General features: G+C 37.5%; 1 protein-coding gene across 1 annotated transcript in view; it reads right to left on the bottom strand.

Moving 5' to 3' along the window:
- Positions 1 to 832: 832 nt before the first annotated feature.
- The window catches only part of TTC29 (tetratricopeptide repeat domain 29), a 255,598-nt gene continuing 231,304 nt past the window's right edge, over positions 833 to 25,126 (bottom strand). Inside the window, exon 12 of the mRNA XM_079920595.1 lies at positions 833 to 1,169. Coding sequence (XP_079776721.1) covers positions 1,081 to 1,169 — 89 coding nt within the window. The 3' untranslated portion in view covers positions 833 to 1,080. The remainder of the gene's footprint in view (positions 1,170 to 25,126) is intronic.

The following is a 25,126-nucleotide window of genomic DNA, read 5'->3' as shown; positions in this document are numbered from 1 at the left end:
AGAGGAAACAGAGTTTTCCTTTACCTGGGTGAAGCAGACTGTTTTGAGCAGTACTTATCAGTATGATAGTCTCTATTTGTTATAATCCTTTTACATATGTTGAAAAGGTTCCCAGGAATTTTAGTAAATCTTTTCCTACCTTTATTCAGCATAAACTTCCTTAAGCTTAAAAGAATTTTCTCATTAGACACAACCAAATTTTGATTCTATAATAGCATTATTTCTATTGCTTCTCAGTCTTTTGGCTAAGATTAAGTATAATAGCACTATTTCTGGTAGAATAATGGATAAGAGGAAAATTTTACAGTTTAGCTTATGGATAATTATTGATATTTCTAAGCATTTGGGATATATTTAATGTTCATGGATTTAGATGTTTTAAATTTGTAGTAGCAAATTATAATACAAAATCCAATGAAAATATAGTCATAGTTTTATTATAACTGTATTATTTGTAACATACTCATATTACAGGTATTGAAGACTGAAGTGACATGATAAATTACTTCCTGATTTGTTGTTGAGTCAAAAGTTGGTTTAAGTCTAATTTTTTTTGATTATCTGGAAAAAAATAAATTATAAAATTAAATTTTATATTGGACTAAAAAGCAAAAAAAATAAAAAACCCGAAAAAACCTTGCTTTTAAGATATTTCAATTGGCCTTGAATAACATGGTTTTGAACTGTGGGAGTCCACTTACATGCAGACTTTTTTCAATAGTAAATAGTACAGTACTATACAATCAGTGGCTGTTGAATCTGCATTTGCAGATTCAAATATGTATACGGAGGGCTGACTATAGGTTATATGCATATTTTTGATTGTGGGGAGGGTTGGCATCCCTAACCTCCATGTTGTTCAAGGGTCGACTGGATTTTGTATTCTGTAATTTTTAGACATAGCTTAAAAGTACTTAACCTTATGTATTATTTAAAAGTACCTCTAGGATTTCTTTCTTTTTTTTTTTTAACCAGTGTTTCAGTATTAGCTTATCAAGTGTTAGATGAAGTTACTTTTTTGTGTTTGGAGAATTACATTATACTTAGTATCTTGCATAATGTCGATACTTAATAGAAAGTTTAACTAGATTTATCATACCCACTGAGGTCCTCTTCTGAAAAATCTGAGGTTTGATATAAACTTTCCATTGTGGATCTTCTAGACTCTCCTAAAATAAAAAGATGTATACATTTAATGTCTTATCACAAATAGAATTTACAGTTCTTTTGAGTTTGAACGTGGGAATCTCTTTTCAGGGGTCTCTACCCTTATCACCTGTATGACAAAAGTTTATGTATAACTTGTATCACCAGTGCAGATTATATCGGTCAAAGATGGCCACAATGATATCTCCCACTCTACACGTTCCTCAAAAGTATGTTCTTGCCACTTCCCCTTCAAGAGGTGGAATCCAATTGCCCTCCTCTTGAAACTGGGCTAGGCATAGTACTAGTTTGTAATCAATAGAATGTGGAGGAAGTGACTGCATGACTTCCAAACCTAGATAAGAAAAGGCTGTGCTGCTTCCTCCTGGTTCTCTTAGGATATTTGCCAGTCGCCATATAAGAAGTCTTACCACCCTGAGATTGTCATCCTGGTGAGACCATGTACAGATGCTCCAGTTGACAGTCCCAGCTGAGCCCAGCCTTCTAGCTATCCTGCCAAAGCTCCACTATGTGAGTAAAACTTTCTTGGATCCTTCAGATCAACCCATCTGTCAGTTGAGTATTATCATTGGGTAACCTAAATGGATGTCTAGCCAAGCCAGGTTCGAATTCCTAACCCACAGAATTCTTGTGATATATGAAATGGCAAATGGAACAGCCACTGTTTGGGGATAAGATGACTTGTTAAAGCAAAACTCTGAAGGACAATTAATTTAGAGAGCAATATAAAGTAACCAAATAATCAAATATGATATGGAAAATTTAGACATAAACAGAAATATTAATTTATTACTTAACTTTCATATCTGCCTTTCTACTTTTTTTAACATCTTTATTGAAGTGTAATTGCTTTATAATGGTGTGTTAGTTTCTGCTTTATAACAAAGTGAATCAGCTGTACATATACATATATCCCCATATCTCCTACCTCTTGTATCTCCCTCCCACTCTCCCTATCCCACCCCTCTAGGTGGTCACAAAGCACTGAGCTGATCTCCCTGTGCTATGTGGCTGCTTTCCACTAGCTATCTATTTTACATTTGGTAGTATATACAAGTTCATGCCACTCTCACACTTCATCCCAGGGTTACCCTTCCTCCTCCCCATGTCCTAAAGTCGATTCTGTACATCTGCATCTTTATTCCTGTCCTGCTCCTAGGTTCTTCATGACCACTTTTTTTTTTTTTTTAGATTCCATATATATGTGTTAGCATTTGGTATTTGTTTTTCTCTTTCTGACTTACTGTACTCTGTATGACAGACTCTAAGTCTATCCACCTCATTACAAATAACTCAATTTCATTTCTTTTTATGGCTGAGTAATATTCCATTGTATATATGGGCCACATCTTCTTTATCCATTCATCTATCGATGGACATTGAGGTTGCTTCCATGTCCTGCCTATTGTAAATAGAGCTGCAATGACAATTTGGTACATGAGTCTCTTTGAATTATGGTTTTCTCAGGGTATATGCCCAGTAGTGGGATTGCTGGGTCATATGGTAGTTCTATTTTTAGTTTTCTAAGGACCCTCCATAAAGTTCTCCATAGTGGCTGTATCAATTTACACTACCACCAAGAGTGCAAGAGGGTTCTCTTTTCTCCACACCCACTCCAGCATTTATTGTTTGTAGATTTTTTGAAGATGGCCATTCTGACCTGTGTGAGGTGATACCTCATTGTAGTTTTGATTTGCATTTCTCTAATCATTAGTGATGTTAAGCAATCTTTCATGTGTTTGTTGACAATCTGTATATCTTCTTTGGAGAAATGTCTATTTAGGTCTTCTGCCCATTTTTGGATTGGGTTGTTTGTTTTTTAGATATTGAGCTGCCTGTGCTGCTTGTAAATTTTGGAGATTAATGCTTTGTCAGTTGCTTTATTTGAAAATATTTTCTCCCATTCTGAGGGTTATCTTTTTGTCTTGTTTATGTTTTCCTTTGCTGTGCAAAAGCTTTTGTTTCATTGCGTCCCATGTGTCTATTTTTGTTTTTACTTCCATTTCTCTAGGACGTGGGTCAAAAAGGATCTTGCTGTGATTTATATCATAGAGAGTTCTGCCTGTGTTTTCCTCTAAGAGTTTTCTAATGTCTGGCCTAACATTTAGGCCTTTAATCCATTTTGAGTTTATTTTTGTGTATAGTGTTAGGGAGTGTTCTAATGTCATTCTTTTACATGTAGCTGTCCAGTTTTCCCAGAACCACTTATTGAAGAGGCTGTCTTTTCTCCATTGTATATTCTTGCCTCTTTTATCAAAAATAAGGTGACCACATGTGTGTGGGTTTATGTCTGGGCTTTCTATTCTGTTCCATTGATCTACATTTCTGTTTTTATGCCAGGACCATACAGTCTTCATTACTGTAGTTTTGTAGTACAGTCTGAAGTCAGGGAGCCTGATTCCTCCAGCTCTGTTTTGGTTTCTCAAGATTGGTTTAGTTATTGAGGGTCTTTTGTGTTTCCATACAAATTGTGAAATTTTCTGTTCTAGTTCTGTGGAAAATGCCATCGGTAATTTGACAGGGATTGCATGGAATCTGTAGATTGCTTTGGGTAGAATAGTCATTTTCACAATGTTGATTCTTCCAATCCAAGAACATAGTATATCTCCCCATCTGTTTGTATCATCTTTAATTTCTTTCATCAGTGTCTTATAGTTCTTTGCATAAAGGTCTTTTGTCTCCTTAGGTAGGTTTATTCTTGATATTTTATTCTTTTTGTTGCAATGGTAAATGGGAGTGTTTCCTTAACTTCTCTTTCAGATTTTGCATCATTAGTGTATAGGAATGCAAGAGATTTCTGTGCATTAATTTTGTATCCTGCTACTTTACCAAACTCATTGATTAGCTCTAGTAATTTTTTGGTAGCATCTTTAGGATTCTCTACATATAGGATCATGTCATCTGCAAACAGTGACAGTTTTACTTCCTTTCTGATTTTGATTCCTATTTTTTCTTTTTCTTCTCTGATTGCTGTGGCTAAAACTTCCAAAACTATGTTGAATAATAGTGGTGAGAGTGGGCAACCATGTCTTGTTCCTGATCTTAGTGGAAATGGTTTCAGTTTTCCACCATTGAGAATGATGTTGGCTGTCGGTCTGTCGTATATGGCCTTTATTATGTTGAGGTAAGTTCCTTCTATGCCTACTTTCTGAAGGGTTTTTTATCACAAATGAGTGTTGAATTTTGTCAAAAGCGTTTTCTGAATCCATTAAGATGATCATATGGTTTTTATGCTTCAGTTTGTTAATATGGTGTATCACATTGATTGATTTGCATATATTGAAGAATCCTTGAATTCCTGGGATAAACCCCACTTGACCATGGTGTATGATCCTTGTAATGTGCTGTTGGATTCTGTTTGCTAGTATTTTGTTGAGGACTTTTGCATCTAAGTTCATCACAGATATTGCCCTGTACTTTTCTTTCTTTGTGACATCTTTGTCTGGTTTTGGTATCAGGGTGATTGTGGTCTTATAGAATGAGTTTGGGAGTGTTCCTACATCAGCTCTATTTTGGAAGAGTTTGAGAAGGATAGGTGTTAGCTCTTCTCAAATGTTTGATAGAATTTGCCAGTGAGGCTGTCTGGTCCTGGGCTTTTGGTTTTTGGAAGATTTTTAATCACAGTCTCAATTTCAGTGCTTCTGATTGGTCTTTTCATATTTTCTATTTCTTCCTGGTTCAGTCTTGGAAGGTTGTGCTTTTCTAAGAATTTGTCCATTTCTTCCAGGTGGTCCATTTTATTGACATACAGTTGCTTGTAGTAATCTCTCATGATCCTTTGTATGTCTGCAGTGTCAGCTGTTACTTCCCCTTTTTCGTTTCTAATTCTATTGATTTGAGCCTTCTCCTTTCTTTTCTTTATGAATCTGGCTAATGGTTTATCTATTTTGTTTATCTTCTCAGAGAACCAGCTTCTAGTTTTATTGATCTTTGCTATTGTTTCCTTCATTTCTTTTTCATTTATTTCTGATCTGATATTTATGATTTCTTTCCTTCTGCTAACTTTGGGGTTTTTGTTCTTCTTTCTCTAATTACTTTAGGTGTAAGGGTAGGTTGTTTATTTGAGATGTTTCTTGCTTCTTGAGGTAGGATTTTATTGCTATAAACTTCCCTCTTAGAACTGCTTTTGCTGCATCCAATAGGTTTTGTGTCATCATGTTTTCATTGTCATTTGTTTATAGGTCTTTTTGATTTCCTCTTTGATTTCTTCAGTAATCTCTTGATTATTAAGTAGTGTATGGTTTAGCGTCCATGTGTTTGTATTTTTTCCAGATTTTTTCCTGTTGTTGATATCTAGTGTCACAGCATTGTGATCAGAAAAGATACTTGATACAATTTCAATTTTCTTAAATATACCAAGGCTTGATTTGTGACCCAAGATATGATCTATCCTGGACAATGTTCCATGAGCACTTGAGAAGAAAGTGTATTCTGTTGTTTTTAGATGGAATGTCTTCCAAATATCAATTAACTCCATCTTGTTTAATGTGTCATATAAAGCTTGTGTTTCCACATTTATTTTCATTTTGAATGATCTGTCCATTGGTGAAAGTGGGGTGTTAAAGTCCCCTACTACTATTGTGTTACTGTCTATTTCCCCTTTTACAGCTGTTAGCACTTACCTTATGTATTCAGGTCCTCCTATGTTGGGTGCATAAATATTTACAATTGTTATATCTTCCTCTTGGATTGATCCCTTGATCATTGTGTACTGTCCTTCATTATCTCTTGAAATAGTCTTTAAAGTCTATTTTACCTGATACAAGAATTGCTACTCCAGGTTTCTTTTGATTTCCATTTGCATGGAATATCTTTTTCCATCCTCTCACTTTCAGTCTGTTTGTGTCCCTAGGTCTGAAGTGGCTCTCCTGTAGAGAGCATACATACAGGTCTTGTTTCTGTATCCATTCAAGCCAGTCTGTCTTTTGCTTGGAGGATTTAATCCATTTACATTTAAGGTAATTATCGATATGTGTGTGCCTGTTACAATTTTCTTAATTGTTTTGGGTTTGTTATTGTAGAACTTTTCCTTCTCTTGTGATTCCTGCCTAGAGAAGTTCCTTTAGTTTGTTGTAAAGCTGGTTTGGTGGTGCTGAATTCTCTTAGCTTTTGCTTGTCTGTAAAAGTTTTAATTTTTCTCTCAAATCTGAATGTGATCCTTGCTGGGTAGAGTAATCTTGGTTTTAGGTTTTTCTCCATCTCTTTAAATATATCCTGCCACTCCCTTCTGGCTTGCAGAGTTTCTGCTGAAAGATCAGCTGTTAACCTTATGGGGATTCCCTTATGTATTATTTGTTTTTTAACCCTTGTTGCTTTTAATATTTGTTTTTTGCATTTAATTTTTTTTCTTTTTTTGTGGTACGTGGCCCTCTCACTGTTGTGGCCTCTCCCATTGCAGAGCATACGCTCCAGACATGCAGGCTCAGTGGCCATGGCTCACGGGCCTAGCCGCTCTGCAGCATGTGGGATCCTCCCGGACCCGGGCACGAACCCATGTCCCCTGTGTCGGCAGGCAGACTCTCAACCACTGAACCACCAGGGAAGCCCTGCATTTAATTTTTGATAGTTTGATTAATACATGTCTTGGTGTGTTTCTCCTTGGATTTAACCTGTATGGGACTCTTTGCGTTACCTGGACTTGATTGACTATTTCTTTTACCATATTAGGGAAGTTTTCAAGTCTAATCTCTTCAAATATTTTCTCAGTCCCTTTCTTTTCCTCTTCTTCTTCTGGGACCCCTATAATGTGAATGTTGGTGTGTTTAATGTTGTCTCAGAAGTCTCTGAGACTGTCCTCCATTCTTTTCATTCTTTTTTCTTTATTGTGCTCTGCAGTAGTTATTTCCACTATTTTATCTTCCAGGTCACGTGTCCATTTTTCTGCCTCAGTTATTCTGCTATTGATTCCTTCTAGAGAATTTTTAATTTCATTTATTGTGTTGTTCAACATTGTTTGCTCTTTAGTTCTTCTAGGTCCTTGTTAAACATTTCTTGTACTTTCTCCATTCTCTTTCCAAGATTTTGGAGCACCTTTACTGTTATTACTCTGAATTCTTTTCCAGGTAGACTGCCTACTTCCTTGTCCTTTGTTTGGTCTGGTGGATTTTTATCTTGCTCCTTCATGTGCTGTGTGTTTCTTTGTCTTCTCATTTTGCTTAATTTACTGTGTTTGGGGTCTCTTTATGCAGGCTGAAGGTTTGTATTTCCCATTGTTTTTGGTGTCTGCTCCCAGTGACTAAGGTTTTTTCAGTGGGTTGCGTAGGCTTTCTGGTGGATGGGACTAGTGCCTTCATTGTGGTGGATGAGACTGGATCTTGTCTTTCTGGTGGGTAGGACCACGTTTGGTGGTGTGTTTTGGGGTGTCTGTGAACTTATTATGATTTTAGGCAGTCTCTCTGCTAATGGGTGGGGTTGTGTTCCTGTCTTGCTAGTTGTTTGGCATAGGGTGTCCAGCCCTGGAAGTTGCTGGTCGTTGAGTGGAGCTGGGTCTTGGCATTGAGATGGAGATCTCTGGGAGCACTTTTGCCGTTTGATATTATGTGGAGCTGGGAGGTCTCTGGTGGACCCATTTCCTGACCTCAGCGCTCCCACCTCAGAGGCACAGGCCTGACATCAGCTGGAGCACCAAGACCCTGTCAGCCACATGGCTCAGAAGAAAAGGGAGAAAAAAGAAAGAAAGGAAAAATAAAATAAAAGATATTAAAATAAATATTAAAAATTAAAAAAATTTAAAATTAATTTTAAAAAGAAAAAAAGGAAAAAGAGAAAGAAGAGAGCAACTAAACCAAAAAACAAATCCAGCAATTATAACAAGCACTAAAAAGTATACTAAAAAAAACACAAAACTATCCAAAAAAAAAAAAAAAAGGACAGACAGAATCCTAGGACTAATGGTAATAGCAAAGCTATACAGACAAAATCACACACAGAAGCATAAACATACACACTCAGAAAAAGAGAAAAAGGAAAAAAATATATATATTGTTGTTCCCAAAGTCCACCACCTCAATTTTGGGATGATTCGTTGTCTACTCAGGTACTCCACTAATTCAGGGTACATCAAGTTGATTGTGGAGACTTTATCCGCTGCTCCTGAGGCTGCTGGGAGAGATTTCCCTTTCTCTTCTTTGTTTGCACAGCTCCTGGGGTTCAACTTTGGATTTGGCCCTGCCTCTGCATGTAGGTGACCTGAGGGCGTCTGTTCTTTGCTCAGACAGGACGGGGTTAAAGGAGCAGCTGATTAGGGGGCTCTGGCTCACTCAGGCTGGGGAGAGGGAGGGGTACAGAATGCGGGGAGAGCCTGCTGTGGCAGAGGTCTGCATGCCATTGCAACAGTCTGAGGCATGGCATGTGTTCTCCCAGGGCAGTTTTCCCTGGATCATGGGACCCTGGCAGTGGTGGGCTGCTCAGGCTCCCGGGAGGGGAGGTGTGGATAGTGACCTGTGCTCGCACACAGGATTCTTGGTGGCTGCAGCAGCAGCCTTAGCGTCTCATGCCCATCTCCAGGGCCCACACTGATACCCGTGGCTAGCGCAGTCTCTGGAGCTTGTTTAGGTGGTGTTCCGAATCCCCTCTCCTCGCGCACCGTGCAACAATGGTCTCTTGCCTCTTAGGCAGTTCCAGACTTTTTCCCAGACTCCCTCCCAGCTAGCTGTGGTGCACTATCCCCTTTCAGGCTGTGTTCACACAGCCAACCCCAGTCCTCTTCCTGGGATCCGACCTCTGAAGCCTGAGCCTCAGCTCCCAGACCTCACCCCTCCGGCAGGTGAGCAAACAAGCCTCTCAGGCTGGTGAGAGCTGGTTGGTAATGATCCTCTGTGTGGGCATCTCTCCACTTTGCCCTCTGCACCCCTGTTGCTGTGCTCTCCTCTGTGGCTCTGAAGCTTCCCCCCGCCCGCCACCCCCCATCTCCACCAGTGAAGGGGCTTCCTAGTGTGTGGAAACTTTTCTTCCTTCACAGCTCTCTCCCAGTGGTGCAGGTCCCGTCCCTGTTTTATCTTTTGCCCTACCCAGGTACGTGGGGAGTTTCTTGCCTTTTGGGAGGTCTGAGGTCTTCTGCCAGCATTCAGTAGGTGTTCTGTAAGAGTTGTTCCACGTGTAGATGTATTTCTGACATATTTGTGGGGAGGAAGGTGATCTCCACAGCTTCCTCTTCAGCCATCTTGAAGGTCTCCTACCCTTCTACTTTTGACTTGAATGCACTCATCTAATAAGACGTTCTTTATCCTTGCTTATAACAGGCCTCAGTGTCCAGGTCCCCTTTCATTTCCTGCATTCTACTTTTCATAAAGTTCTGCATATTTCATATTTTGTCCTCATATCCCACGTACCACAACTCCTGAAACATTTCCACTATATTCTCACTTTATTTTCTGAAATTCCTTCTACTTTCTTGCTCTGACAGAATCTTGGCTGCCCTCTGAGGATACTGCTAGCCCAGAAGCCCTTCTTGTTTTTCTTTTCATCAGTCCTCTTACCATGGTACTTGGAGATGGGCAGGTGTCCTCCTCCTTATTGTTCTCTTTCAGTGTATTTGCCCTCCCTTCTTCCCTTCCTAAAACTCACATCATCAGTTTATATAATCAACTATTGCTGTGATCTGCCTGCAACTGGATTGTTCTCAGTTCATTTCATCATTGGCTCATTGTCAATTTCCCACTACTTTCTTAATTTAGCAATTTAAGTGTATGTTTAGAAGAGTCTTTCACCCTGGATCTCAATTCCTTGAGCTCTGTTCTTTTAGATCTTGTCCTTTACCTTACCATAGCCATTAATTCCCATGCTTATTCTCAGACTTTTTCATTACCTGTAATTACAAGCCCCCCTCAAACTCAGTTTTATGCATTCAACTAGTAGACTGCCAGCTTTTATTTTTTCTGGATCACTCCCTCTATTACCCCACCAGTAGCAATTCTTCAACCCCACTGAGACTTCCAATTCTACTATCTTTTCATTGTTCCTCCCTGTTTGGATTTCTTCTTTCCCTTCTTTGTACCATTTAAACTCCATGGTCATTCACCCTCTTGCATATAGGCTGACTTCCTTACCCTTTTTTTCTCACTTTGTTATATTCTCTTGACAAAACTATAATCCCAGTTAAATCCAACTCTCTTCCTATTCCTCTCCCGCAGTGTAAGGCTCTGTGTGGCTGGAAAAACATACAAGTGGGTCTCACTTTAAATTCATGGTCACTGACATTAGGGGGAACTCAATACTTTAAGGCCATCCTATTAAATGTTCCTAGTCCATTCATTCTTCCACTCTCCTAGATGACATTTACTCTTTCTTCCATTTTCTCAAACCTCCAACTCTCTATATTCATTATCATTCTCAGCTGATGATTTATTTTCCAGTTTCATAGAGGAAATATAACATAGTAGGAAAAAGCTTCCACAAGCTGTGTCAAGAGTTACTTACTTGTTTCTGTTCTATATGCTTCATGTCTCCCATACTCCCATCTAAGGTCAACCCCTCTAGGTCTTCACTAGATCTCATCCTCTCTTGCCTACACAAGACACAGCTCTAGTAATTCCTTCTGTCTTTCACTTATCAGTTTTTTTGCACTCTACTAAATCTTTCCAATCAACATATACATATTTTGTTGAAGACACATGAGTAAGTTCTCATCAATGAATGTGGACAGAATGATACATACTGCTTCTGGGCCTGAGCATTAGGCATTGGGCATTCATTTCTCCTTAAACTTCCCATTTTCCTCAATCTTGAACATGGAAATTTATGATTCAGTTTCAACCATGCAGACAATAACAACATCCAAGTTAATGGTTCTCAACTGGGATGATTTTGCTCCACAGGGCAGATTTGGAAATATCTGGAGATATTTTTGTCATCAAAACTGGTCAGTGGAAGTGCTACTGGCATCTAGTGGGTAGAGACCAGGAATGCTGCTTAATATCCTACAGTGCTCATGACAGCCATTCCCCACCCTTCTCTCCAACAAAAAAAATCATCCAGCTCAAAATTTTTATAGTGCTATATTGAGAAACCCTGCCCTGGGGGATGGTGAAACAATAAGACAGAAGGTCATGGTCCCCTGAATGCCTGTGGGACTACCTTGTAAATGTAGACAGCTCACTTCAGGATTAAGGAAGAAACAAACTTCTATATTCTTAAGCTACTGTACTTTTGGGACTCTTTGTAATAGTAGCTTAGCCTTTACTTTAACTGATATATTCCATCACCTTTTGAAGTAAAGAACTATGCTGGGCTTCTCAGTTTAATATTTTGATTGCACCGCAATACAGAGAACCATCCTGACATACTAATGCCTGTTTTATACTATCTAATGTCTTAAACTCAGCATTCTCTTTGGTTTGGCAGGATGTAACAATATTTTTTAAATTGGAGAAATTGTTCCTGGATTTTCCAAGTTTGAAATTATGCCTGGTTGGTCTCAAATAATTGTTTAGCATTCATTCCTCAGATGCTCAGCAAAGGTGATTTTTATTGTGGAACAGTTTTCATGTAGATTCTCTGAGAAGAATAGCTACATCTGCAGCTATTCTTTTACTCAACTTGGGCCACAATTGCTAGTTTAAAAAAAAGACATTGATACTTGCTGAGTTAGGAAACCTTAGCAAAGGTTAATTTATACAGGGGAATATTTGACGTTATCATTCAGGTTTTCTGAGACTTCTGTTCATTTGCAACAAGGTGAGCATCATGGGATTGTTGACTCTTGGTTCCAGCTTGGAAAAGCACTCATTTTGATTCCTAACCTAGGTTTCCTGTTGTGGGTCTGTTCTTAGGGTATGATTTGAGATGTTTGATCTTCAAGGAAGCTGGAAGATTAGGACCCATATCACTCCAGCAAGGGAGACCAGAACCAGTGCAAAGCTGAGAGTTTGGTATTTGCTTACACCGTCTACCATTTCAATAGAAATAGGCACTTCCCTGTTGCTAATAGTAAAGACTCTCAAAGGGTAGATTCCCCCAAGTGGGCAACAAAAGGATCTCAGTTTACCACATTCTAGGCTACCTTGTACCAAAGAGCAATAGAATAAGTCAACGATGCTGAATTGCAATAAACCTACAAACCCATTCCTTTACTTGAAAACAATGGCATATAATTTTCATATAATACAGTACTACATATAAATGAGATTTTAAAAAACGTTATCTATAGGGGAGTATAAGTTGAAATGGGAGAGATGCTACCTGGTAGTTTTGTGACTGAAAAGGTGAATGAATTTTTATCATTTCGTCATGCAAAACATTTTTAGTGGCCTTACTAGAAAAAGGTAAATAATAACTCATACATAAAGGTTGTGTCAGAGTTTATAGACTAGACCCCTGGTAATGGATTCAACCTTTCCACAACAAATCAAAAGTATTGTTGTATGCTCACATGAATATACAACAGTCATTACCTTAAATTTAAAACTCACTATAAGCAGCAAACACGTAGAGCAGGATATGAAGGATGTATTGTATCAGTGTGGTCTGCAGAGAATTTCTTCAAAAGGTTTTTGCTTTGTTGAAATATGTGTTGCAGTTCAAAGCTAAAGGGATTACTTCTGAATAGTCATCATAGGGTTGATTACATTTGTATATTATATTTAGCTGGACCCTGCAGGCTATTATTCCATTAGGTCTGCCGGTCCTGCTATTGTCACAAAGTTGATCACCTAATGTTAAAAGACTGTGCTTTCTGTTGACCTTATCAAAATGTCTCAAAAGCCTTTGTTAACAAATAAAATTCAGGTTGTGTTTCATGAAAATGATTAAGAATACCATGTATGAAAACTGCTCGTATCTTATGGGTGATCTTAGCATTACGCCATTATTAGTGAGGAGATTATATTTTGCTTTAGTATTACAGCACAATTCAATTTTAGTAGAAATAGTTCTTTTTCATGCTCATAGTAGACAGTCTCAGAGACTGATTTCCAAAAAACGGACAGAAGTCGCTCCCCCTCTCCCATGTATTCAAATCACATAAAATTAACACCATGGAAGTAAGCCCAGTATATCAATATTAATACAGTGCTATATCTACAATGGCCTATTACAATGTGGTTTTAGAAGGTAACTGTACTGAGGAGAACAGAGTATATACACTGAAAATTTGTCATTCATACTTGATAATCAGAAAATCACTTTAAATAAATAAAAATTTAACTGCTTATCTTCTAGACAGTGTTATGTAGTTTCATTCATTTAATCACAACAGTTGGAAAATTTTAAAGAAACAAGTTGAATATATATTCTTATAAGTCCCGAGTCCAATTGCCAATATAAGGCATATTTTGATCATCTTGACTTTTAACCTATGTCATTAGGAATTAATGACAAAGTAACAAAATGAAAGTATATTTTTGATAAAGATATTGACAGGGATGGTTTTATTATTTCAAATAGCCTGTATAAAATTTTCACTAGAATCACAAAATCTGTTCTTTGGGAACAAAGATGATTTTGAAGCTATCTCAATTGAACAGCTCGTCTTTGAATTATGTTCCCAGAAGTAGGATTGGCACAGACTCCCGTGTCCTTTTTGGCATGGTCCTCCTTGTAACTGATGGTGTGTAAAATGGCTGGTCAGGGATATAGCCTGTGAGCCTGGAGCACAGCCAGATACACATTATGGCCTCATTGGCACTGTTCTCTCATCAACTGAACTTTTTAGCAAGTGGAAGTTTCCTAATATTTCTTGTACTTGCTTGCCTTTAGCCACCCCACTTGTTACAATAGAGAAGGCCTTGCGTATCAGTCAGGAGGAAGCAGATGGCACATTCAACTGGGATTTTGAAGAGATGTTAATGAGGGGCTATTAAGAGATGAGGGCAGGGCTAGAATGACAAGAGATCCTGAGGCACCCAGTGACTGCCAGTGGAGGGATGCTATCCCATTATCTTCCCCAGGCTGAAGGTAAAGGGGGACAGGATGGTGTTATTGGACCCTGAGTGAGGGATGGAAGTTTAGAACAGTGCTCATCCAACTGAACCTAGAAGCAGCGGTTGTAGTGTCACAGCTGTCAGAACTCAGCTGAAGTCAGGGCCTAAGGAATAATTCCTGACCTTTCCACCTCCTAACCTCCGATCCCCTGCTGATGACTCCCTTTAGATAAATCCAAACCAGGAAGACAGCAGGCAAGTTAACCTGTGAGATGCAGTCTGAAATCAGTCTCCTGGGACACAGAGCAAAGTGGGAGAATGGATCTTGTGGGGTGTGTGTGTGTGTGTGTGTGTGTGTGGTGTCAAATTGCATATAATAATCACAAAGTGCAAATGTCACCAGTTTGGTCATGTGAAGCATGGTTTAAGTGTCAACATACTTGATGCTAGTATATGATTTGATATTTCTCTTTTCCTTGTCTTTCTTTCCCCTTTCTCTTTTTCTCCTCCTTGCCCCCCTGTTTTTTTGTGTTTTTTTTATAATACTGGTTTGTCATTCATGGTACTTCTCATTTACAGTCTATAAAAATTCTATGAACCGAAGACTGAGATTACAGAGTTAATCCCACTTTCCCATAAAAACAAACAAAACAAAAACCACCACCAAAACCAACCAAAACAACCCCAAAAAACAAAACCATACAAGTTTTATTAGTAATACTTTCCTATTTTCTGTTAACAAACAAAAAGGTAATTTCTTCCAACTGTGTTTTGAAGCAGAAGTCATGATGTGGTTATTCTATACCTGATGAGTATAAGAGTCAAGATATAAACACTTTTAAGGCAGAACACATCAAGTTTGGGTAGACTCTCTTAAGTGTCAAAAACTGACATGTGACCTTTCATATTACAGGTTCTGGTATACAGCAATTCCCTTTTCAAAGGTTCTTGTTCATATATGAAGCCTATTAAAATTTGTACAAGGATCAGAAGTATATTTGAACTCAAAATTATAGGTTCTTTCCCCTCCCTTAAGCATCATTATCTTAAATAGAATGGAGCCAGACTTGGATGAAGCATTGAAGAGATCACATTGACACAGAATTATCCTGAGTTTCTTTTTCAAGATATCTAAACTTTTAATGAGAGTATCTTATTCACATCTGTCAGTCTGTTCAGACACTGAATACTTTCTTAAGATAAATAAATATAGTGTTGATGTCTTCATACAGTTTTTAAAATTTCTCCAATTAATGCCACATTACAAATTCTGCAGTTTTTCTAGTCAAGATGGAATAACCAAAATCAGAGTACCCTCTTTCCTGAAACATCTCCCCTTCCCCCCAAAAAGCGCCCTAAGTCTCAGACCCCACTCTAGACCTAGCAAATCAGAATCTGCATTTTAAAAGAACACCAAGGTCATCTGTTTGCTCACTAAAGTTTGAGACCCTTTGTTTTGTATAACCTTCCTCTTATTTATACCTACTATTTAAGGTAGGAGCAAAATAGCCTGTTTGGTAAAAAGAGGAAGGATAGCTGCTTGTCTTTTGTTCAGTTGCAACATTCAGATCATGAGTAAAAATTAAATTCATTTCCATGGATTGAGAGTGTATTTTGTATGAGGGAATGTGATAGAACTTTAAAACATTTTTTAAATTAAAAAAATTTCATATCCTAACTATTGTCATACATACTTTATTGAAGTATATACAGTGTTGTGCTAGTTTCTGGTGTACAGCAAAAGTGATTCAGTTGTGCATACATACATACATGTATATATTCTTTTTCATTATAGGTTAGTACAAGACATTAAATATAGTTCCTTGTGCTATACATTAGAACCTTGTCTTTTAATCTATATTATATATAGTAGTTTGTATCTGCTAATCCCATACTTCTAATTTTTCCCTGCCCCACCCCCTTTCCCCTTTGGTAACCATAAGTTTGTTTTCTATGTCTGTGAGTCTGTTTCTCTTTTGTAAATAAGATCATTTGTATCATAGTTTAGATTCCACATATAAGTGATATGATATTTGTTTTTCTCTGTCTGATTTACTTCACTTAGTATGATAATCTCCAGGTCCATCCATGTTGCTGCAAATGGCATTATTTCATTCTTACACTCCGGAAGTGCCTGATCTCAGAAGCTAAGCAGGGTTGGGCCTGGTTAGTACTTGGATGGGAGCCTCTTTTTTTAAACTGCTCAACCTCCCTAACGTGAAGATAAGGAAACCAAAGGTTGAAGGGATTGACTTTTTTTTTTTAATTGAAGTAGAGTTGATTTACAATGCTGTGGCAATCTCTGCTGTACAGCAAAGTGACTCAGTTATACACATGCAGCAACATGGATGCAACTAGACATTATCACACTAAGGGATTGACTTTTGCTCAATATAACACAGGTGAAAACTGGCTCAGTGGAGATGCAAACCCAGGTCAGTTTGGATCCAAAGCCCATGTTCATAACTTCTATACTCACTCTCACACCAGTGAATTCAAAAGAAGGAAGGTAATAGGAAAGCCTCTTAGGCAGCTGTATTAGGCAGCTGTAGAGGAGGATTTATTTGACCTTGTGGAGAACTGCCATGAAAATCCTATCTAGTCCTTAATTGTCGTTTGTCTATTTTCTTGTCTTCTAGAGATGGTTTCTAACATAGCAGTTAAAAAAAATTGCCACATGCCCCAGGGATCTCCCTGAAGACCACTAAGCTGACAGGAAATCTAGGACAACTGGGCTTGGGCAATGAGGAACCTAATCCAGGGTTTCCATCAGGTGCGTTGTTGCCTTTATTTCATTATACTTTGACTCAACCCCTAATGGATTCAGCTTCATAAAGTAAGAAAAAGAGGGGAAGAAAAGCAATTTATTCATGTTTTCACTGGAACTCACTGCAGACATGAACTTTCTCTAAAAATGCAAATCATTTGGTGCAACACAAGAGAAACTCAGTAGCTAAAGCTCTTAGAGGAAAGCGCTTTCCCAGAGCTAATGTTTTCATGCTCAGTGATTGAATAAATCGATCCATTTATTACAACATCTTCACTTAAGTTTTTTTCTCCCTAGATGAATGTGTATAAGCGTACTAGGGGACTTTCTTTATCACTAAGAGAATTGATTACACTTGTTAATTTGGCTTTTAATCCTAGATATAACAAAACAAATACCATAAACAAGTGTAGAAGAAATCAATATAGATCTGCTCAATATCAGATTGATCAAAAAAGGATTTAGTAAGACTCTAAGATGTAAAATACTAACGTACAAGCAAAGCCCTTACTTATGTAATATGGTTCTAGACGAGCTAGGATCTGAGAGAAACTATTTCTGAAGACAGAAACGGTGCACTTTTGTTGCATTAAAGAAAAATCCCCACAAGGCTTACCTATCCAAGGTATTTAATGTGAATATTTGTTTTTAAAAGATTTCTTGTCTTTTGTCCAATCTTCTTAATTCACAGGGCACCATATCACAGATTTGTTATGCTACATAAAGCAAAAATTACACTTAACAAGGGTAAGGTTGGTCATAAAAATAGATAAAACAACACTCTTAAAGGCTCAGATATCACAAGGAAAGGTTGTCAGCCATTCTTTTCAGAGAAGGTGAGGACAATGAGAAATACAAATTATACACAAAGACTTCTACAATGCTACTTAGACCAGCTCTGGGCCATTACCACATGTGTTTTGTAAAATCCAAGTAGCAAACCAATTGCTCAGTGAACACTCTTTATTAAACATATTTTTAATTCCAGTTGTATAATAATAAATGAGACAGATTCACGCTACTTTACTCTCCAAATGACACAAATTTTAGACTGCTTTTCCAATAGTGGATATAGCTTATGTTACCCATACGCTGGGTCTGTCCACTGGTAACCCCTATTCAGTTGTCATTCATTCAACAGATATTCACTGGGTATCACCTGAGTGAAAAACACACATTTCTGACATAGGTGTTGGGGTACAGTTGGTAGCAGTATTCAAATTAGATGGATTCAGGAGTGCATGGCTGGGGAAGGGGTTGCAGTGGGGGACTCAATCTATAATCACAGCATGATTCTCTGTACTAGTGCCTGGTCTTCAGAGAAGGAATGAGAGTTTTATGTACAATTTATTAAAGCAATTAATAGGATAGTCTAGGAGGGAGCACAGGGTTTCAAAACAAACACTAAGACATTAACAGAATACATATAATAAATGCATTTAAATGCTTGTCTCAGGGAAAATAAGCCTGTTGGGTTTTCCATGGTAAGACTCAGATTCCTCAGTAGCTTGATTGGTGGGTCAAAAATTTGAAGAGCAGAGAATCTCTCTGTTAGAGCACGTTCCCTTAATGGGTACACATTACATACTGCACACATATTTTGAATTATAGATAAGAAGAAGTCATTTTTGAAAAACTTTTTGTGGTTTGAACTTAAGTATATAATCACCATTTCTTTGTTATCTTCGTATTATAGACTTTTCTTTTTTGAAAAGTAGTATATTCATACCTGTACCTTGCATGATATCTTAGAGATAGTACATATTTAGTGTTTTCTGAATGAACACAGTTTTTAGCTTGTGATTTACTTTAAAAAATGTGACATTCCATCGACAGATGAATGGGTGAAGAAGATGTGGTACATATTTGCAATGGAATACTACTCAGCTATAAAAAAGAATGAAACAATGCCATTTGCAGCAACATGGATGAACCTAGAGATTGTCATACTAAGTGAAGTAAGCCAAACAGAGTAAGACAAATATCATATGATATCACTTATATGTGGAATCTAAAATGTGACACAAATGAACTTATCTATGAAACAGAAACAGACTCACAGACATAGAGAACAGACTTGTGGGTGCCAAGGGGCAGGGAGGGAAGGACTGGAGTTTGGGGCTAGCAGATGCAAACTATTATATATAGAATGGATAAACAACAAGGTCCTACTGTATAGCACAGGGAACTCTATTCAATATCCTGTGATAAACCATAATGGAAAAGAATATTAAAAAAGAAGGTATATATATGTACAACTGAATCACTTTGCTGTACAGCAGAAATTAACACAGCATTGTAAATCAACTATACTTCAGTAAAAAAAGAATCTCAACTTCGCTTGTACCAAAAACAAAAGTGACATAATAAAGTATTGCTTGGCACATAGTAGATGACCAATAAATGTCTGTTGAAAGACAGAATGAACGACTTACACCTGTTCTTAAATGTTTAGGTGAGAGCACAAAACATATATAAAGACAAAACTATTGGTTTGAAAAGGTAGCTAATAAAAAAAATTCTCCAGCAAGATCTACGGACAACTCTTTAACGAGTACATAAGAAATACTCCGTTTTTAAGGACTGGTTTTCTTCTTGAATATATTATTTGCTTATCTTACAAGTAAAGCAGACAAAGTCTAAACTTTTAGTCACAATATCTGAAGTTCTTCAGGGAAGAAATGGGATCTTTATGAACAATTGCTTAAAATAATTTAACACAGTTAAGTTTGAAGAAATCCTTTTTTTTTTTGAGGGAGGGACTATTATCGATTTTTTTAATTGAAGTACTGTATAGTTGATTTACAATGTTGTGTTAGTTTCAGGTGTACAGCAAAGTGATTCAGTAATACACACATCTGTATCTATTTTTTTTTTTTCAGATTCGTTTCCCTTATAGGTTATTGCAAAATATTGAGTAGAGTTCTCTGTGCTACACAGTAGGTCCTTGTTGGTTATCTATTTTATATATGGTAGTGTGTTGTTAATCCCAAACTCCTAATTTATCCCTCCCCTGCCCTTCCCCCTTTGGTAACCATAAGTTTGTTTTCTATGTCCGTGGGTCTACTGCTGTTTTGTAAATAAGAAAGAACTGCTTACTTAATTTTTCCTTCCTTCCATCTTAAAGAAGGCTTAACCTACACAAAGTATCTTAATTTTCATGGATTCACTTATTTTAAAGAGCAATGAGGATATGGAGTCACCTTTCTGTATATTGGTTATGTAATTGTATTTGGCATAGAGGGCAGAAGAGGGGAAGAACAGCAGAGTTGGAAGACTGTTTTTCCTTACTACACAAATAACCTCCTCCCTTCAAGTTTACCTTCTTTGGCTTTCTTGCACTGTGGTTGGGGAAAAAAAAGAAAGGTACTATATCCTTTTTTTTTCTTTCATCAATTTTTTTTATTAGGGTATAGTTGCTTTATAATGTTGTGGTAGTTTCTGCTGTGCAATGAAGTGAATCAGCTATATGTATACATATATCCCCTCCCTCTTGGACCTCCCACTCCCCCTATCCCACCCATCTAGGTCACCACAGAGCACTAAGCTGAGCTCCCTGTGCTATACAGCAGGTTCCCACTAGCTATCTGTTTTACACATGGTAGTGTATATATGTCAATCCCAATCTCCCAATTCATCCTCCCTCCATCCCCACCCCCTGCCTCCCTGTGTCCACAGGATGGTTCTCTACATCTGTGTCTCTATTCCTGCCCTGCAGATAGGTTCATCTGTACCATTTTTCTAGATCCCTCATATATGCATTAATATATGATATTTGTTTTTCTCTTTCTGACTTACTTCACTCTGTATGACAGACTCTAGGTCCATCCACATCTCTACAAATGACCCAATTTCGTTCCCTTTTATGGCTGGGTAATATTCCATTGTATATATGTACCACATCTTCTTTATCCATTCCTCTGTCAATGGACATTTAGGTTGCTTCTATGTCCTGGTTATTGTAAATAGTGCTGCAATGAACATTGTGGTGCATGTGTCTTTTTGAATTATGGTTTTGTCAGGGTATAGGCCCAGTAGTGGGATTGCTGGGTCATAAAGCCGACAAATTTTATGAGGGAAGACACTACGTAAATTATGCTTTAATGAATGGGAAGATATTAAAAATGATAACAGTACATATTCAGATGACAATAATCACTGGGAAAGGACTACTTTGATGGCTAAGCCAATGAGAATGAATTAAGTTGAATATAAAATAGGCTTTTCAGTGATAAGACCACATCGAATTTATGTGTGTGTATATATATATATAATATGTAATTGTAAAAAAATTTAATATATAAATAATAAAAATATATAATTGAATATAATATAAATATATTAAAATGCATATGATATAAATAAAAAATACATTTAAAAATATATATATTCAATTGCCATTTTTATGTGACCTAGGAAACTGGGAGTAAGAAACCAAATACTCCATGTAGTTTAAAGTTGTGTGGATTTGCTCCAGCATCTTGCAGCATTTCATTGCACATATTGCCCATATTGGGAATGTCAAGTAAGTTACATATCAACTTGAATAGAGTTGCTTGTATAAATGCACTAAACAACCTATTTAAATCATTTCTTTGACATGGCCTTGTCCTCACATGTCAGTTATCTCTCACTCACGCTGACCTGTTTTCTTATTTAAATATTATCACATAATTACACTTCTTTTTGATATCTGTTATCTTGCCCAAGGTGGAGTGATACTTTTCTTTAAGATGGTACAAAAACAATGTATCTGGAATGACATTAAAGATGAGTGATCACTGATGACTCTATGATGCTACTTTTTTAATACTATAATATATAAATTAAGTGTAGTAAAGAACTTCAACTTTAGAAAGTAGAATAAATAGAATATTCTCATTGCATTGACACTATTACAGTTGAAAAACTTTATTAAATCCTTTGTGAAAGAGTGAAGAAATAATAGGTCTTGCTATAGGCTGAATGTTTGTGTCCCCCCAGATTCACATGTTAAATCCTAATGCCCAATGTGATGGTATTTAGAGATGAGGCCTTTGGGAGGTGATTAGATCATGTGGGTGGAGCCCTTATGAATGGGATTAGTGTCCCTATAAAAGAAGCAGCCAGAGAACTCCCTCATCCCTTCTGTCACACGAGGACAGCAAAAGGATGGCCTGCTATGAACCAGGAAGTGAGCTCTCACCAGACACTGAATCTGCCAATGCCTTGATCTTGGACTTCCCAGCCTCCAGAACTGTGAGAAATAAATTCCTGTTCTTTACAAGCTATCCAATCTATTGTATTTTTGTCACAGCAGTCCAACGGACTAAGATAGGCTCTAAGAATTCTGTAATTATTCCTTTGCATATCATATTCTTTACTTTAAAAGTTAATTATTTTTTAAGAGGTGATACATACACACGGTACTTTTTTTTAAAAGTTGGACAGTAAAATATCTGTTCAAAATCCTTGATCCCGGGCTTCCCTGGTGGTGCAGTGGTTGAGAGTCTGCCTGCCGATGCAGGGGACACGGGTTCGTGCCCCGGTCCGGGAAGATCCCACATGCCGCGGAGCAGCTGGGCCCGTGAGCCATGGCCGCTGAGCCTGCGCGTCCGGAGCCTGTGCTCCGCAACGGGAGAGGCCACAACAGTGAGAGGCCCGCGTAACGCAAAAAAAAAAAAAAAAAAAATCCTTGATCCCCAGCTACTTACTTCTCTTCCCTAGAGGCAATCAACTGTTACTATTTCTTGAGTGTCCTATTGGAAGTACTTCATGCTTATATAAAAGAATCCATATTCACATATAAATATAGAATACATATTTTTATCTTATTTATACACAAATGTCACCATACTATACACATATTTCTGTACTTTTCAAGAAACAGTATATATTGGATATTGTTCTCTTTCTGTCTTTTCTTAGAAAAAAATAGACTTTATTTTTTTAGACTAGTTTTGGGTTCACAGAAAAACTGAGCGAAAAGTACAGAGAGTTCCCTTATACCTCTCATCCCCACATGTCAGAGTCTACCCTACTATGAACACATTCCATGTTCCATGGGTTGATATTCTATGGGTTTGGACAAATATATAATGACATGTATCCTTCATTATAATATCATACAGAATAGTTTCAGTGCCAAAAAAAATCCACTGTGCTCTACCTATTCATTCCTCCCTCACCCCCAAACTCCGGCAACCAATGATTTTTTTTTTTACTGTCTTCATAGTTTTGTCTTTTCCAGAATGTCACAGAGTTGGACTCATACAGTATGTAACCTTTTCAAGTTGGTTTATTTCACTTAGCAATATGCATTTTTTTCTTCCATGTCTTTCCATGGCTTAACATTTCTTTTTAGCACTGAGTAATATTTCATTTTCTGTAATATTTCCATTTACCTACTGAAGGACATCTTGGTTATTTCCAAGTTTTGGCAAATAGGAATAAAGCTGCTATAATCATCCATGTGCAGGTGTCTGTGTGGACATAGTTTTCAACTCTTTTGGGTAAATACCAAGGAGTGTGACTGCTCAATGGTAAGATAAGAGTATGTTTAGCTCTGTAAGAAACTGCCAATCTGTTTTCTAAGGTGGCTCTAACATTGTGCATTCTCACCAACAATGAATGAGAATTCCTGTTGCTCCACATCTTCACCAAATTTGGTGCTGTCGTGCTCCAGATGCTGGCCACTCTACTAGGCGTGTAGTAGTATCTAGTTGTAGTAGTATCTAGTATCATTAAGGAATTGCAAATTAAAATTTGAAATTCCTAAATGACATATGATGTTGAGCATCTTTTCATATGCTTTTTTTGCCATTTGTGTATTTTCTTTGGTGAGGTATCTGTCCAGATCTTTGGCTTTTTTTTTTTTAATTGGGTTGCTTGTTTTCTTATTGTTGAGTTTTAAGAGTTTTTTGTATATTTTGGATAAGGTCCTTTATAAGAAGTGTCCTTTGCAAATATCTTTTTCCAGTCTGTGGCTAGTCTTCTCATTCTCTTGACTATTATTTTTCAGTACATATAGAGTTGCTTCATTTGTTGCTAACAGTGGAATAGTCTAACAGATGGAATAGTCTAACATATGGATGTACCATAATTTAACCAATCACTAAATGGCTTGTTGAACATTTAAATTGTTTGCAATCTTTTATAATTAAAATACTGTAAATTGATACTTAAACCTTTGTAAGGCTTTTGCATTTGTTCATCCTTCAGCCTGGATTGTTTTCCCCTCCAAGAGATGCTTATGTCTCACTCCTTTACTTTATCCAGGTGTCTCCTGAAATGTTACCTCCTCTGAAAGGTCTTCTATATCCATTCTATCTAAAGTAGAATTGTTCCATTCCATCACTCCCTGTCCACACATAGTGGGATATATATATATACACACACATATATCACATTTTACTGCATATTATATTATAATGTATTATGTCATGTTACCTGTTTATGTTTTCAGCTGTCTAGATTCCCCTCTAGTGAATAAGTTGCATGAGGGTGGAAACTTTGTTTTATTTGCTGCCAGTACCTCAGACAACCCTTAGTGCATAGAGATGCTTAGTAAATGAATGAATGTGTTGGGTAAACATAAAATTATGGGTCAAAGCTGCATGCATTTTAAATTTCTGTATTGCCAAAATACTCTCCCTAGAGGTTGTATTTATTCTTTCACTAGTAATACATGGGAGATCCTGTATCATCACACGCTCACCAAAATATTGCATTATTAAACTCGCCAATCAGACAGCTGAAAATTCCTTCCTACAGTTTTTAAAATTTATTTTTGGCTGCGCTGGGTTTTCGCTGCTGAGCGCGGGCTCTCTCTAGTTGCGGTGAGCGGGGGCTACTCTTCCTTGCGGTGCACGGGCTTCTCACTGTGGTGGCTTCTCTTGTTGTGGAGCACGGGCTCTAGGCGCACGGGCTTCAGTAGTTGCAGCTCGTGGGCCCTAGAGCACGGGCTCAGTAGTTGTGTTGCGTGGGCTTAGTTGCTCCGCGGCATGTGGGATCTTCTCAGACCAGGGCTCGAACCTGTGTCCCCTGCATTGGCAGGCGGATTCTTAACCACTGTGCCACCAGGGAAGCCCCCTTCCTATACTTTTAATTCACATTTTTCTTATCATGAGTAAAGACAGCAATTTTTTTCACATTAAAATTCACTTTTTAGTAAACTCTTCATATCCTTTTTCCATTTTAAAAAATTGGGCTATTGGTCTTTGGCCTACTGATTTATGACTTTTTTCGTAAAAGAGAAGAGCTCTTTGTGACATTTGCAGATTTTTTTCCAAGTTCACTTAAAAAAAACTTGTTTGTGGTGTTTTGTCATGCAGAACTGTTTTATTTTATGAAGGCA

Source organism: Stenella coeruleoalba, assembly GCF_951394435.1.
Source record: "Stenella coeruleoalba genome assembly, chromosome: 4".
Classification (NCBI taxonomy): Eukaryota; Metazoa; Chordata; class Mammalia; order Artiodactyla; family Delphinidae; genus Stenella; species Stenella coeruleoalba.
The sequence above is the reverse complement of the archived record's forward strand: the minus strand, read 5'-3'. Positions and strand labels throughout refer to the sequence as shown.